At 31.3% G+C, this 17,346-nt stretch overlaps 1 protein-coding gene across 1 annotated transcript; it reads right to left on the reverse strand.

Annotated features, from left to right (window-relative positions):
- Positions 1-8,762: 8,762 nt before the first annotated feature.
- Positions 8,763-12,069, reverse strand: LOC134693967 (peroxisomal membrane protein PEX13-like). The gene is made up of 4 exons (XM_063554946.1): positions 12,021-12,069; positions 10,465-10,901; positions 9,643-9,715; positions 8,763-8,981 (listed from the first exon to the last, which is right to left on the reverse strand). The coding sequence occupies exons 2-3, from the start codon at positions 10,898-10,900 to the stop codon at positions 9,663-9,665; spliced, it is 489 nt and encodes a 162-aa protein (XP_063411016.1). The 5' UTR covers position 10,901; positions 12,021-12,069; the 3' UTR covers positions 8,763-8,981; positions 9,643-9,662.
- Positions 12,070-17,346: the final 5,277 nt, after the last annotated feature.

The following is a 17,346-nucleotide window of genomic DNA, read 5'->3' on the forward strand; positions in this document are numbered from 1 at the left end:
GATTAACTTCCTTTTTGTAGATATTCTGTATTATTACTTGTACTGTCAGTAGACATACATGCATACATAACTTATTAGATAATATTCTTATTTGAAAAACAAATAGGTATATATATATTGCATTTGTTTTATGATAATCAGACATAAAAGCTGAATTCATCGTCTTTTCATTCATTTCCGGAATTAAATTGAACTTTTTATTGAGTGTTATTTTAAAGTTGTCTAATAATTTGACGAAATGATCAGTTTTATCTTTTATTAGAAAACCTTACTTTATTTGGCTAAATTAATGCCGATTTTTCATGTTTTAAATCTACTTTATTTTCCTTTTGATTAATCAATTTATTTATCAAGTTTACTTGTTGCAAATTCTAAAGTTTGTTTCATTTGCTAAAATGTTTGATCCGTCCATTGTAAGTGTATTATTCCTTTATCAAAATTTAGATTTAGGGGGCGAAAATTTGTTATTCTATGGAAGGGATGGATGATCGCTTTTCTGAGCAAATGGTTGCAAGTGTCGGTTATATATTCACTTTTCAACAATATACTTTTTTGCATTTTGTTATGCGAAATGTTTGTTGCTGTTGTCTGTTCTATGATCGGGTTGTGGTCTCTTTGACACATTCCCCATTTTCATTCTCAATTTTATTTCATTCTGTTTTGGACTAGTTAGAATGAGGCCCAAATATCCATTTACAAAACCCTCCAGACAAAATAAAAAATCAATCTATTTATGTTAATAACAGAAAAATATAAAAAACATGGTTTCATAAAAATAAATATACTACTTTATGCGTGGTTATCAATTGCATTGTATGTGTGGTCAGGCCCGTAGACAGGAATTTCCAAAGGGGGGTTCGTTGGACTCACAAACTCGACTTTAACAGTCACAATTCCAACAGAACATTGACTTTAACAGTGCTTATTTGTTTTCCAGGGGGAGGGGGGTTCGTCCGAACCCCCCGAACCCCCCTGGCTACGGGTATGGTGGTACACGCGCCTGGTTCGGCGACAAAAGAGAATTACAAATCAGTTTATTTATGCCACTGGCATAACATATGAGTGTCATTTCAAAATTAGATTAATGATTTGAAAAAAAATAATAAGTGATATTTTTTTTAGAAAGCTTTACTTTAATTTGACATAATTGATGTCAATGTAGATAAATTAATTCAAATTATTAACCAAACTTTAAAATGACACTGAATAAAACGTTCAATTTAATTCCGGAAATGAGTGTTTAGTCGAAGCAATGAGCATTTATGTAAGACTTGCACATAATAATTGAAATGTAAATCTTATATATTTTTCAAATTAGTATCTAATAAGGTATGTATGTCTTTACTGACTGCACAAGTAATTTCAACAAATAGGAAGTTAAATTATTCGTATGCTAATTTGTTAGAACGAATTTTTATTGAATGTTCTTTTTCATGTCAACCTTATTTTGATCCATTATAATAATGGCAGTATACAAAGATATGGGTAATGAAATACAATTAACAGTTCAGAATTTTTTTTATGTTCAATTTTTTTAATATATATTCATAATTATTATTCGGTATTTGATATTAAAAACAGCCTTTTATTTTTTTCTGGTTCTAAATAATACCTTTACATGGTATAAAAAAATGTCTTTTATTTGTCCCTAAGGGCATCTGTATTTAAATAAGTTTATTTATATCTAAATAATGATTTGTCTATAACATAGGTATATAATCATTTATTATTGTTGATAAAAGATATAGAAATATATAGAGAGTTTCCAAAAACTACGAGTTGTCTCATCTGTTGAAAACATAGTTCACTGATTTCGTCACTTATATGAACCTTAATTTGAAAAAAGAAAAGATGATATAATACTACATATTAACTTTTAGTTATTTTCTGTTGTTGATTTACATAAGATATTTATGGGTCAAAATATGTTTTTTTATATCCTTTATACAATGAAACTTGTTTCCGTCGCCATCTTTGTTTGCCTTTGTGGCATGAAGGGAATTCTTGCCGCCGATTATTATGGCGGAAGTAATGGCGGATTCGGAGAGGAATACAGTCAAAGCTACGGAAATGTTGGATACAGTCAAAGCTAGGGAAATGTTGGATACAGTCATAGCTACAGAAATGTTGGATACAGTCAAAGCTACGGAAATGGTTGATACGGTCAAAGCTACGAAAATGGTGGATAAGGTCAGAGCTACGAGAATGGTGGATACGGTCAAAGCTACGGAAATGTAAGACACTTGGGAAGTTACTCATGATATGGTGGATCTGGAAGAGGATATTCTAGTTATGGAAATGAAGGTCACCACGGATATGGCAAAAAGAGGGGGGAGGGGGTTACGTCGATGAAACAATCCATTATTTACCTCAACCAATTCCAGTTATCGCCCCTTCCGCTATGATGAGAGGCGGTCTCGGAAGTGGTACTGGTGGTGATGGATTATTGTGACTCCGTAAGATGATTTCTATTTTTTCTTGTCAATAAATAGAACACACAAATAAATACATATGCATATACAATTATCCGATAAAAACTTATTTGAATACATATATTTTATAACTTACTATGCGGTATGCGTTTCGAACTTGTCATTTGGTCTCTAGTGGAGAGTTTTCTCTTTGGCAATTTTAGAATAATATCTTCTTTGATTTATATAAAGAAACGAAATTCAAATTATTGGAAAACTTAGACATGTTAGAGATTCAATTCTAATATATTTTAATTTTTTTATATGAATATTCATATTTAATACAGGAAAACCAGGAAAGTTGAATTATAGAAATACAGTTTTTAACCAATACGTCAAATTTTGCCTTAAATACTGCACCATTTATTTAGTATTATATAGTTTGAAGGCTCGCCTTCTTTAGATTGAGACAAAGAAAATCCAATGTATTTGAAAAATGATATATAACATTTAGTTTTATTCTTTCTCTTTTCCTACTTAAAAACACCGTATACCATAATTATGCTGACTAATATAAATCTATTAACCGATTCGCTGTGTTATGGGGTTGTCGTCTCATTGAAGTTCATTGTATTGTCTGTTATTTCAGTTCCACTCTAGAAAAGACTTAACTGGTACATTTTGGATCTCAATTGTTTAACATGACGTCTTTCCAATTCAAATGTTAAAAACAACGACATTCTTATGACGGATTCGTATAAATATTTAGAAATATGGTTAGACGATCACTTAACATTTGATCAAACCAAACGAAAAATTTATTTCGTCAGGCGGTATGTCTAACAAGTATTTACAAAACTATATAATTCAATGGTGGAGCCAGTGTTGGTGTACGGGAGTGCCATATAGGGGGAAAATCAAATAGCGTTATTAACACTGTCCAAAATAAGGTGTGTAAATACTTTTTGTCTGTTGATAAAAATACGTTAAATATTTCGACACGTGGTGATATGGAGAGGCTTTCTTGTTGCAGTAAGCAAAGTATTTCTTGTTTAAGACTTTAATGTAAGTTAGCACGGATAGACCAAAACAGGAAAATATTTAAGGTTTGGCGTTAGGCATCAACATGGAAAAAGGATGGAATTTTGAGGTGAATAAAACAGTTAATTTATTAAACATGTTAAATGTAAATCAAGATATGAGTTATGTTACTTTGAATACAAAACACGTTATGAAAACTGTGACTGCGATGATCCATTGTCTTGACAATCATGAATGATATACCTAACCTTTTAATGACCGTGGACACCAACACGGAAATAAACTTCACAAGGTCCTGTTTTTTCTCTGACTGTTTATGACGTCTTTACGCTAAATCCATTGCATGTTGGATGTGTACGGATTAATAATTTAGTCTTAGATGCATGATGTATTTATTATAATAAGTTGTTAGTGGCTTTGAACTAGCTGTCAGATAACTGCGTGTACTCTCAGATCTGTTCCTAGTGTCTTTTTGTTGTCGGGATGTACCCAGCCACGTCCACTTGTACTTTTGTCCATCTGATGAATTAAGCCATTTTCAACTGATTTTTATAGTTAGTTCTTATGTTGTACTGTTATACCCAGTTTAGGGAGGGTTGGGATCCCGCTAAAATGTTTAACCAAGCAACATTATGTATGTATGTGCCTGTACCAAGTCAGGAGCATGTAATTCAGTGGTTTTTTATGTGTTACATATTTGTTTTTCGTTCATTTTTTTTATATATTAATAAGGCCGTTAGTTTTCTCGTATGAATTGTTTTTCATTGTCATTTAGGGGCCTTTTATAGCTGACTATGCGGGATGGGCCTTGCTCATTGTTGAAGGCCGTACGGTGACCTATAGTTGTTAATTTTTGTGTCATTTTGGTCTCTTGTGGACAGTTGTCTCATTGGCAATCCTACCACATCTTCTTTTTTATACGCACTTATAGACAATTTAAACAGGAACGAAATGTTAAACTTTAGTCGCACTGTTAATACTTAGACAACATAAACGTGTTATGGCTCTGTTCCGCAATGGACCACTACCGCAAGCCATCGAAACTGTAAGGTATGCCAGGCCGCCTATCCAGGTCATAACAGACTATGTGAGCTTTGTAAAAACAATTGTGCTGAATCAGAAGAAAAATATTTTCTTATAAATTGTTCTCTTTTTGATGACTTCAGATGGCTTTTATTTTCGGAATGTTCAAGTTAAGGTGGTACCTAACACTACAGGGAGATAACTCTGTAAAGTCAGCTTAACGTTTTAATTACGTTGTGCTGTAAAGGGAATATTAAGCTTCTCAATGATCAAAATTGGTGTTTGTCAAACTGCTATTTAACCAGTGTAATTTTTCTGACAAAACTGTTGGTTCAAAATGTTTTAAAATCTTATATTTTTGTTAAAGGGTCAAAGTAAATACATTGTCAAAATTTTATGAAAATTAAACGAGCCCAATTAATTTTAGTGAAAGTGTTGGGTACCACCTTTAATTTAAAATTTTGCTCTTTTCGACGATGATCAGAAATAAGTTGAACTTATGCATTGTCATGAAATTCAAACATATCAAAGCAAAAGTATTTTATTTAGTTTGAGATACTTATTTTTATAGTTTTAGTAACTTTAATAATTTTAAAGTTATGTGTATCAGTTATTTACACGACGGGTGCCACATGTGGAGCAGGATCTGCTTACCCTTCCGAAGCACCTGAGATCACCCCTAGTTTTTGGTTGGGTTCGTGTTGCTTATTCTTTAGTTTTCTATGTTGTGTTATGTGAACTATTGTTTGTCTGTTTGTCTTTTTCATTTTTAGCCATGGCGTTGTCAGTTAATTTTGATTAATGAGTTTGACTGTCCCTCTGGTATCTTTCGTCCCTCTTTTGTACTTATTTACAAGATAAATCTTTCAAGAATTGTAGAGATATATTTTTTTGGGGGATATTTAATGTACATAAAATTGGGAAAGGAAATGGGGAATGTGTCAAAGGGACAACAACCCGACCATATAGCAGACAACAGCCGAAGGCCACTAATGGGTCTTCAATGTAGCGAGAAACTCCCGCACCCGTAGACGTCCCTCAGCTGGCCCCTTGCAAATTTTTATAGTATGCATATAATTAATGTGAATTGTTTAGTAAATATGTGTCTTATAAGCCAACTCAATGACTGATTGTTTTAAAGTATATTTTTATTATGTCATTGTCTTATATATATATACAATCAGTGTGTGACACAATTATAAAATAACATGTATTATTCATTATTTATTATTATGCGTAGGAAATATTTAGTCTAAAATATGTACACCGTTCTTGTATGTTCTTTCCGACCAGGCCCAAATGAGTGGTTCTTTACATTTACTGTTTAACAGATGCCGATTGGGATATTATTTCTTAATTTTTTGTTAATGTTTGATCCAGACATTTTTAAATGGTGTCAAGAATACAAACTTTCATTTTGTTTCCTATTTTTTTACAGATAATTTAGGCTTTGAAGGTACATCGTAGATCATTGTAGTTATGGAGCTACCATTTCTATAATTGGTACTGCGATATCGATGCACTGTATACGTTGTTTTTTAAAAGGTTTAACTTGTTATCAACTAATAACAATTGTATTAAAAATTGACGAATATCAAGTCAAGACTTAAACATACAGTCAATCTCAATTTTTCTTTTAAGACTGTTTTAAGAGATTTTGCCAAAATATATTTAGTTTATGTTTTTTTTTATAGAACATTTGAAAATCAAGATAAGTGGTATAATTGCAAATAAGACAAATATTCACTAGAGTTCAAAATACGTGGATGTTAGCAACTGTTAGTTTTCATACGGTCTTAAACAAACAGCAGACTCCACACCGTATAGTAAGCTATAAAAGTTCATGGCATGATAAAATGTGAACTTAAGAAATCAACCGCCTAATACCGATATGGGGTAAAACAATTGACGAAAAACAAATTTTGCAGACAACAAGCAACGACAACTTCTATATTACAGGCTCCTTAAATGAGACAGACACAAACATTATGTTGCGGGGTTAAACTAGTTTGTGAACGGTTGACCCCGTCAATAACTTTTAGTGTAAAAGCACAACAAGGGAGCAAACAGCAACTATCAATTGAAAAATGCTTGATAATTCAGAAAGAAAAAATCTGTTACTTTCTATTTTGTTCATTGCAATAATTTGTTCCTTCGGAAAATACTTTGAAATTGCAAATGAGGATATTCTACATGAGACAACGATTCAAATACCGTACAACTAACCTACATATGTACATTTTCTTAATCGATAGAAACGGTCCCACACAACTGCATGTACGAAGAGCGTCTGAGGAGAGACTGTGTGTGTTTTAGATGTATTCTACAATTTAAAAAAAATCCACAACCGTTTGCTTACATAGATATGATTTAGTTTTGTTCAATCAATAACAAAAATGAAATAATGAAATAATAATTCGCTTTTAGCAGACAATTTGATTCCTGTTTCTCAAAGTTAGAAACGAAACATCGCTGATTAATTATTCATTTACGAGTGACTAATTTGACCTCATTGAATCCATATTGATGTGACCTTTTATCTATGCAATTAGCTAGAGATTGGTTAACACGTTTAAGGTGACTTGGGTGTCTTCCTCCATCTTGGACTTTGAAGAAGCAGCTAACTTTAGTCTAGATATTTGTTAAAATGTGCAAATTTGAGAGTTGTATGTAATTTTTGTAAAATACTTTTGATTTAGATATAGAAAATTGTGTGTTTTATCATAGTTACAGCTGTAATTTCTCAAAAACACCTTGTTTGTGTTTGATTTGATTTTTTTCAACTTTGCCAAATAAGGGGAGATAACTCAAATAAAGTAATATTTATTATAGAAAGTGTTATGAATTTACCTCTTTTGATATGTAGCAAGAAAATAAGTTATCTGAAAGCATGTTATAAGAGCATATTTTCACATTTTATCTTAAAGCCCTGATAGAACGTTTTCTTTTTATCACACAAAATTCAATTTTGCACAACCTGTAGCGTGAAAAAAAAGTCCGGTGAACCATACTTTTTAATACATTTTTGAAAAAAACATGATAAAATCTTCATTTTGACAAGTTATCAAAAAATTCTGTCAATTTTAATGAAGACGCCCTAGCAATCTTAAGTCGTGTTCAGCCATTTTAAGGAAGTGATTGTCAACATTGAAAGTGAAAGAATGGTGACCCATTTTGTTGACTGATTAATTCGACAAAAAAAAACATTCTTTTACAGGTATAAACGATAATTAACTTACTGTTTGAACCTGAAATCAATCAGACATATAAATCTGTCCAATTGCTAGAGGTTGCTATCGATCTATATTGATGTTGATGTTTATGTCGGATTAGGTTACCGTCAGCAGTCTTCGGAAATCTTGTTTATTAGATGGCAGATAGATTTAAATACACAAAAAAATCTGATGAATATTATCGAGTACATGCATTGTTAGCTTTTATTTCAGACTTATTGTAATTCGGATAAACGTTTTAATATGTTATGAATCTAATATGAGAATTAGAGTCAATTCGGTAAACATGATATTCACAGCTTATCCGCTTTTAATTTAACGTGCTGGAATCATCTGAATTTTAAAATTGCTTAACAATTTCATTTAAAATGAATACATAGACTTATGAACCATCAAATCCGCTTTTTTTTGCTGACGATTAAAAGCATATCTAACAAGAAGTGGAGCAAAATGAAAATGCAAAATTATATTCTTTGTGCAATATGAAAACGCTATTACATGCCCTTACCAGTCGCTTATCAAGCAAAACCGATAAGGGTTAGTTGTACTATGTTTCGCTTCCAAGATATAAGGACACAAATCAACGGCTTAGCATATAATATGAAATAAGGCACAATACGTCACCAGCATACTAATGACTAATATACATGTGACAGGCAATACATGTATGAGGGTTCTTGTAATGTTTTCATGAATATTAGCTAATAATATGAAATTAGGCAAAACACGTCATCAGCATTATATGACAGACTATACATGTATGAGGGTTCGTATAATGTTTTCATGAATATAACTTTATAGAAAAAAATCAGAACTCTTCACCAACAAATATAGAGAGCATGATCGCAGGTACAATTGCAAAGAGTTAATCACGTTTCTTCAGGCTTTTGTAAATTATAAGTTAGCTCACATAAATCTAAAAACTGGTGTGAAAAGGCCAATCAAAGTTTTGCGTCCACGCTGGTTTTTTTTTCAGACGACAAGAAGTTTTAAAAATTGAAACAGTTTGTAAATTTCATTTGTATGTTAGATCATTATGAGAAACAATGTCCACTTAATACAAGTATTGTTTTTAATAACAAATATAAATTAACAATCAATAGATTACAATGCAATCTATTCTTATTACAATCAACATATTACAATGCAATCTCTTCACATTCATTCTGCATTGTGGTACTGTCGTGTAAACTTTATCACACTGTTCCATTCACTGCATTCACACGATGATTCAGGTATTAACTCTCTTCTCTCTAAAATATGGTTTGAAATTCTGAAATGAAAATTTTAAAGTTACAGACAAGATTTAGAAGACTTTCTATTTTCCAATATAATGCAGGCTGCAGACATCGGCGGCTTATTTGGCACACGTTTTACTTTCTTGAATGAATCTGATCTCAAAGATCATGAAATGGTACCAAAATCGAATCAAACGTGTTCTTGCTCTCTTAAATATTTTAACAGTAAATATATCAAGCTTCGATTGGATCGAACTTTGAAAGACATACGTGTATTGCCCTCTATAAATATTACTTTTCTTCCTTTTATTGGAGCGTCACGGGTAATTCGGGTCGAGAAAACGCGCATCAATCGTACTAAATTTAAACTTTGGCATATCCGATTCCATGGAATTTATGAAATCTTTTCTAGTTCACATTTTAAAGTGTCTTTATCATTCATCCTCTAGATCTATGCGTATGTGTATGTGTAAGAAAAAGTCTTCTTGATTGATCGTCAACAGGCACATGGGCCATTCCAGGTATGAAGGCAAAACAAAAACAAAGTTAAGGAAAATATCTGAGGTTGTGATACAAAAAAACGAAAATCATTGCTTCATTTTGAGTTTTGATTTTCAATTTCGAATTTGTCTTGTATTTTTTTTTTAATATTACTATTGATGTATATATATATATTGAAAAGTAGAATAAACTTACCATAATGATGTTAAAGCTGTTTAATTGTTGTTGTTGTTATTGAACAAAAATGGTACCAATAAAAGGAGTGGAACTGAAATGAATAACAGACAATACAATATACGTCAATTAGACAACAACCCCATAATACAGCGAATCGGTAAATAGATTTATACAGGTCAACATAATTATAGTATACGTTTGGTATTTTGTAGAATGAGAAGGTATATTACTTTACAAGTACATTGACGCTTCTCTGTCTCAATTTAAAACAGGGGAGCTTACAAACTATATAATACTTATATCCTGCAAAATGTACGGCGAAATTTGACGGATGGGGTAAACATCTGTATTCTTATACAAATAGTTTCTACATTTGAAAATGCCTGTACCAAGTCAGGAATATGACAGTTCTTGTCCATTCGTTTTTGGTGTGTTTTGTTATTTGATTTTGCCATGTGATTATGGACTTTCCGAATTGATTTTCCTCTGAGTTCAGTATTTTTGTGATTTTACTTTTTTCCTGGTTTCCTTGAATTAAATATGAATATTTAAAAGAAAAATTTAAAAATATATTTAAAGCGATTCTTTACATTTTCAAACAATTTGAATTTTATTCCTCTATATAAACTGAGGAAAATATCATTTCTAAAATGACCAAAGAGATATCTTTGGATCAGATACCAAATGGCATGAAAGTTAACAACAATGTTCGAAACTCATCCGAATTGTTAGCTATAAGATACATGTATTCAAATTCTGTTTTAGCGTATAAGGGAATATGCATATATGTATTTTTTGTTTGTTTAATTGATTGACAAGAAAAGATCGAAATCAACTAACGGATTGACGATAATCCATCACCACCAATACCACCTCCGAGACCGCCACCGATACCACCTCCGATTCCGCCTCCCATTGAAGTAGAAGGAGCAATAACTGGAATTGGTTGAGGTAAATAATGGATTGTTTCGTCTACATAACCCCCCTTTTTGCCATATCCGTGGTGACCTTCATTTCCATAACCAGAATAGCCCTTTCCATAGCCGGAGTAACCTCCTAAGTGTCCCCCGTTTCCGTAGCTACTTCCGTATCCGCTATTGTCGTAGCTACTGTATCCACCGCTGCCGTAGCTTTGACCGTATCCACCATTACCATAACCTTGACCGTATCCGCCTCCGACTCCGCCGTAACTTCCGCCATAATAATCGTCGGCAAGAATTCCCTTCATGCCACAAAGGCAAGCCAAGATGGCGATAGTGGAGATAACAATTTTCATTCTATTAAGAATTAAAAAAGAATTATTGAAATATGTATTTTGACCCTTTAATATTTATGTAAATCAGCAGCGGAATGTATATGGAACTTAACTAAAAAAATAACTATATTACTGCGTGGTTATCAATTGCATTGTGTGCGGTACATGCGCCTGATTCAGCGACAAAACCCTCCAAACAGAATTAAAAATCAGTTTATTTATGTAACTGGCAGAAAATATGAGTGTCATTTCAAAATTAGGTTTATAGTAATTTGAAGAAAAAGTAATTAGTGATAGTTTTATTAGAAAGCTTAACTTTAATTGATTTAATACAAATTATTAACAAATATTATTAAATGCTAACTTTAAAAGTTAGCATTTAATAATATATCATGTTTTACTTGTGCAAATAAAGGTTCAAATAAGTAACGAAATCAGACAGTGAACTACGTTTTCAACAGTTTTTCAATCTTTGCTTTACAATATTATAAAAGTGTTATTGCACGAATATAGGTGAACATTATATCCCGTAGAACATATATTACAATTGCAAGCTTAAAAATATACTATGGAAAATATATTTTTTATCTAATTAATTGTTTTGAAAAGGAATATAATTTGCCTGATAACAAATTTGCCTGATAACATTTTATGTTTCTACATAGAATTGGTCCACTTAGTTTTTGGTAGCCCTAGATATATGTTATCAACAATAATAATTGATTATATACCTATGTTAAAAAAAAAATCGTTTAGTTTTACCAAAAAATTATATGTTCAAATAGACGAACGTAAAAACAAATGTCCTTAGGGGATAACTTGATTTTTTTTACATTATGTATGTTTGTCCACAAGAAGAGATAAATATTACATGAATTCATTCTTCTTATTTCCTAACATCAATAACCCTTTTTTATATTGTTTAATTGATTTTTGATTATGAAAAGGTACATTTATTTTAAATTATTAAAGGTGATACTTAAAATTCAAAAAAAGACATTTTTTTTTATATTAAAATACCGAATAATAATTATGAGTATACATTAAAATGATTGTACATAAAACAAAATCTTTGAATTGTTAGAAAAATGAATATTCATCAAATATTCGTTCTAAAGAATTAGCATTCTTATAAGTTTACCTGACTACTCTGTGGTTCAAAAGATAAGTAATTCCAAGTAAGCCTGACAATCATTTTATACTAAAATTAACTTCCTATTTGAAGAAATTCTGAATTATTACTTGTACTGTCAGTAGACAGACTTACATACATACCTTATTAGATAATAATCTTATATGAAAAATATAATTGGTAAATGTATTGCAATTATTATGTGTAATTCAGACAGAAAAGCTTAATTCATCGTCATTTCATTCATTTCGGGAATCAAATTGAACAATTTTTTCAGTGCCATTTTAAGTTAAGTTAATGTTTTGACAAAATGATTAGTTATATTTTTATTAGAAAGCCTATTTTATTTTAACAAAATTAATGCTGATTTCTTATGTTTTAATTCCACTTAATTTTTCCTTTTGATTAATCCATTTATTTATAAAGTTTGTTTCATATGCTAAAATCTTTGATCCCTCCTTTAAACACCTTATCGCTAATCCCAGCTGTTCAGGCCGGTTGAAATTTTGTCGCATACTTTTCCATTGTGGCCGCATTCAACAATCACTTTTCCATTGAGGCCACATACAACAATAAGTTTTCCATTGTGGCGTCAGATATTTTGTTTATGACGTCAAAATTTTACTTGAACCTGTGTGATATCCAGTTATGGCGGACATATAGCGATAATTTGTTTTAGTCTCTTATTCCTTTAATTATATTTAGATTTTGGGGGCGACAATTTGATATTCTAGCGAAGGGGATGATGATTGGTTTTTTTCTGAACACATTTTTGCAAGTGTCGGTTATTATTTCACTTTTATACAATTTATTTTTTTCATTTTGCTGGGAGCAAATTTTGTTTTCATCCTGTTTTGGACTTGTTCTAATCAGGCCCAATATCCATTGACAAACCCTCCAGACAAAATAAATCTATTTATGTGAATACCAGTACACGATCCTGGTTCAGCGACAAAACCCTCGAGAAAGAATTGAAAATGAGTTTATTTATGTTACTGGAAGAAAATATGAGTGTCATTTCAAAATTAGGTTAATGATTTGAAAAAATTTATTAGTGAATTAATACAAATTATTAACCAAACTTCAAAATGACACTAAATAAAATGTCCAATTTAATTCCGGAAATGAACGAAAAGTCGAAGCATTGAGCTTTTATTTCAGAATTGCACATACTAATTAAAATGTAAATCGTATAATTATGTTTTAAAAAGGTATGTATGTATGTCAATCTACTGATTTCACAAGTAATAATACAGAAATTCTACAAATAGGAAGTTAACGGTAAATTATTCATATGCTCATTCGTTAGAACAAATATTTATTGAATATTTATAGTTCTTTTTCATTTCAACCTTTTTTTTAACCATCATAATTATTATAATGACATGAAACAAAGATAAAATGTAATGAAATACAAATTTTTCTGTTCATTTTTTTTAATATATACTCATAATCATTATTCGGTGTTTTGATATTAAAAACAGCCTTTTTTAATTTCTAAATAATATCTCTACATGGTATAAAAATGTCTTTTATTTGTCCCTGAGGGCATCTGTATTTTTATAAGTTTATCTGAACATATCAATTTCTTGTAAAACTCAATAATTTTTTGCTTAAAACATTGGTATATAATCATTTATTATAAATGATAAAAAATGTATATCTAGATTTACCAAAAACTAGGTGGACCAATTCAATGTAAAAATATAATAGTTTATAACGAAAATTATACTCATTTTCAAAACGTACAATTAATCATAGAAATAATATTTTCCAGAGTATATATGTACATTAAACTAGCTGATTGATAGTTATTGCATTTTTGTCTTTCATTTTGGTGTTTTGTGTATATGCTTTTTTTTTTATACATATGAGGTGGCTTTGTACTTATGCTTCCTGTTATTGTTATGTTTAAGGAATAATTCATCGGGGCTTGAATAAATCGTGATTTTACAACGGGTTTGCCCTTTATGCAAACTATATTACTTTAAGCAATAGCTAGGGGTACAATATCGGCGTAAAGGAACAACCCGTGATAAAATCTAGATATATTCAGGCCCCAATAAATTATTTCGATTCTAATAGGACAAATAAGGCAGTTCTTATGGATCGAAGCGCTCTAGGTGGAGGCAAATATTTGCCGTTCCCATAACGTACTATTAAATTATCGGAAAAGAACGGAGCAAACCGAAATAGTGACATGGTCAAACTATTTACAATTACGTATTTAGATAGTTTGAAATGAATTTAAATTATAAATCATTTATATGTTTTATATGTTTAAACGACATCGTTTGTTTACGTTTTCTTGTGATGATTTCGGTTTCACAAACGTGTATTTTCACGTAAAATTCTTAAATTTTTACGTCATCGTTTATGACGTCGGGTAACTCGTTTATAAAAAAAAACATATGACGTGAGAGTTCGATCGGAACAGCCCATGCAATATATTCATATTTTACCACGGGTGTGTACTCAAGGCATTGGACGCACTTCTTGTTAAAACGTAAAACATTTGTATATTCTTGTCTTCAATTTTCGCTAAGAGGCTTGGTTTATATGCCATTTTTACTACTTTGATATACATTAGGTTGTTTTTATTTTTATTTTGACTGCTGTACCCTTTTCATGACATATACACATATTATAGATATAGGAAGATGTGGTGTGAGTGCCAATGAGACAACTCTCCATCCAAATAACAATTTAAAAATTAAACCATTATAGGTTAAAGTACGGCCTTCAACTCGGAGCCTTGGCTCACACCGAACAACAAGCTATAAAGGGCCCCAAAATTACTAGTGTAAAACCATTCAAACGGGAAAACCAACATATTATGTCTGTTTGTTGTGTTCACACATCGTTCCCAATATAACAGATTTGATTCAACTGTCATACAACTAAGAGGTTTGTTTAGCTTTTAAACCAGGTTTAATCCACCATTTTCTTCTGAAGAAAATGCCTTTACCAAGTCAGGAATATGACAGTTGTTATTCTATCATTTAATGTTTTTGAGCATCTGATTTTGCCATTTGATTGATGACTTTCCCTTTTTAATTTCCTCGGAGTTAAGTTTTTTTTTGGATTTTACTTTTTGCGAGTGTAATATAAAAAGAGATAATTCTCATCAATATTCATGCAATTATTGTATTTCGTCACTAATTTTAACCCATATTTACGCAAGTAAAATATGAAATATTATTGTATAGCTATATAATATTTCCCATAGAAAGTAACCAAAAGTTAGCGTGCAATAAATTCCATTATTGCACTTGTGCAATGAATCTTTAAAATTCATGACGTCAGCAACGACAAAACCTCAGTTTAAAACAATTTACCTTCAAATATTATATTGCTATACAATAAAAGGGTAATCGCAAGCTCGTGCAGTATAAAATTCTACTCGGGACAATATTCCCCAATATTCATGCAATAACCCTATATTATTATATGCTTACATTAAGCCAAAATCCGTTGTTTTAACTTAGGTAGCAATGAATTATACAAACTGTTTTAATTTCGAAGGTTGATTCCTAATTCCATTGAAAAATGAACAGCGTTGGCGAAAACTTCGATTGTCCTTTTCACGCCCGTTTTTTTTTTTTTTTTATCTAAAAACCGAGCTTATGCGAAGGACAAAAGATGGATAATAATGAACATACAACTGTAGTGTCGTCAGGTTCTCTTTACAATTGATCCCGTTCATACTCATTAAATTTGTTTGTAAATAAATCCGAATAATTCTTATAAAGTAATATTCATAATCACATGGTTCATAACCCACAAACCTGACATCCCTGTTTTTCTAAGACGGCTACGTCTTTGGTATTATTTTATATGTATACGAGCCGGAGTCAAGCTCTTGATTTTACCTTTATATTGTTTGGTATGTGTTATAAGGGGTGATACCGTATAGCGAGTTATTTTCGCGGGTGTAAAATTTCACGATTTTCATTGAATAAGGTATATGAAATATTTTGGCGGTTATTATTTTGGCGGATTCAACATTTTTAACATTACCTAATAAATTGGCGGAATTTACTTTGACGATTTTGTTCTATCCGCGAAAATAAGCGAAAATGTACACCCCGCGAAAATAACCCGCTATACGGTACTCGATAGCATGTACTTAAAAAAAATGTTTTCTCTCTCGTTGTAACGAATGCCGTATGTTGACCATGAGTTAATTCCCGAGAGTAAATAACACTGAGTAAGTTGTGGTAATGTCCGGGGTATTCATATAACACAGAGAATGTTATTTTGTATTTTTTTGCATGCTTCACTTCTTGTGTGATATGCCTTTGACCCTCAGTAGAAAAAGATAGGAGAAGATGTTAATGAAGTCTCTGTTTCATTCATTTAATTCAGATGATTTCATCAGGTTAAATAAAAGGGGGCACACAATGTCAAAATCATGTCTTCAATTACTTCATCTTGGCTTAGACGTTTGAAATGCTGATATCAATCTTCATTTTTAACAGTTTGTTAATGTTTGATTTGCACCCAGAAATGTTCATATCGTGTCACGAATACGAACATTCATTTTGTTCCCCATTTTTATACTGATAATTTAGGATTTGAAGGTACATCGTAGATCATTGTAGTTAGTGAGATACTATTTCTACTATCCGTACTGCGATATCGATGCACTGTATACCTTTTTTTGAAAAGGTTTAACTCGTTGTCAACTTATAACAATTGCATCAAAAATTGACGAATAACATGTCAAGACTAAAACATACCGTCAATCTCAATTTTTCTTTAACTAGAGACAGGAAGATGTAATGTGAAGTGCCAATGAGACAACTCTCCATCCAAATAACAATTCATAAAGGTAAACCATTATAGGTCAATGTACGGCCTTCAACACGGAGCATTGGCTCACACCGAACTAAAAGCTATAGAGGGCCCCAAATTTATAAGGGTAAAACCATTCAAACGGGAAAACCAACGGTCTAATCTATATAGAAAACGAGAAACGGGAAACATGTATAAATTACATAAACAAACAACAACAATTGTACTTAACATTCCTGACTCAGGACAGGTGCAAATATTTGCAGCGAAATTAAACGATTTAACGGAACCAGACTTTCTCCCTTTTTCTGAAACAATAGCATAACATCACAACATAGAAAACCACAGGATAAAATATCAATTGGAAGGCTCAACTCAATCAATAAACGTATATTAACACACTATGAACGAATAAATTTGATTGTTTAAAGAGATTTAAAAAAATATATATATTGTGTTTATGGATTTTTTTTTAAAGAATATTTGAGAATAAGATAGTGGTATAATTGCTAATGAGACAACTATTCACTGGAGTTCA

This window comes from Mytilus trossulus, chromosome 13 (assembly GCF_036588685.1).
Source record: "Mytilus trossulus isolate FHL-02 chromosome 13, PNRI_Mtr1.1.1.hap1, whole genome shotgun sequence".
Classification (NCBI taxonomy): domain Eukaryota; kingdom Metazoa; phylum Mollusca; class Bivalvia; order Mytilida; family Mytilidae; genus Mytilus; species Mytilus trossulus.

Coding starts and splice junctions, on each gene's coding strand:
- LOC134693967 (XM_063554946.1), bottom strand. CDS start 10,900: ATGAAAATTGTTATCTCCACTATCGCCATCTTGGCTTGCCTTTGTGGC. Junction 9,716..10,464: donor TGATGGATTATCGTCAATCC/GTTAGTTGATTT, acceptor TATTCATTTCAG/TTCCACTCCTTTTATTGGTA.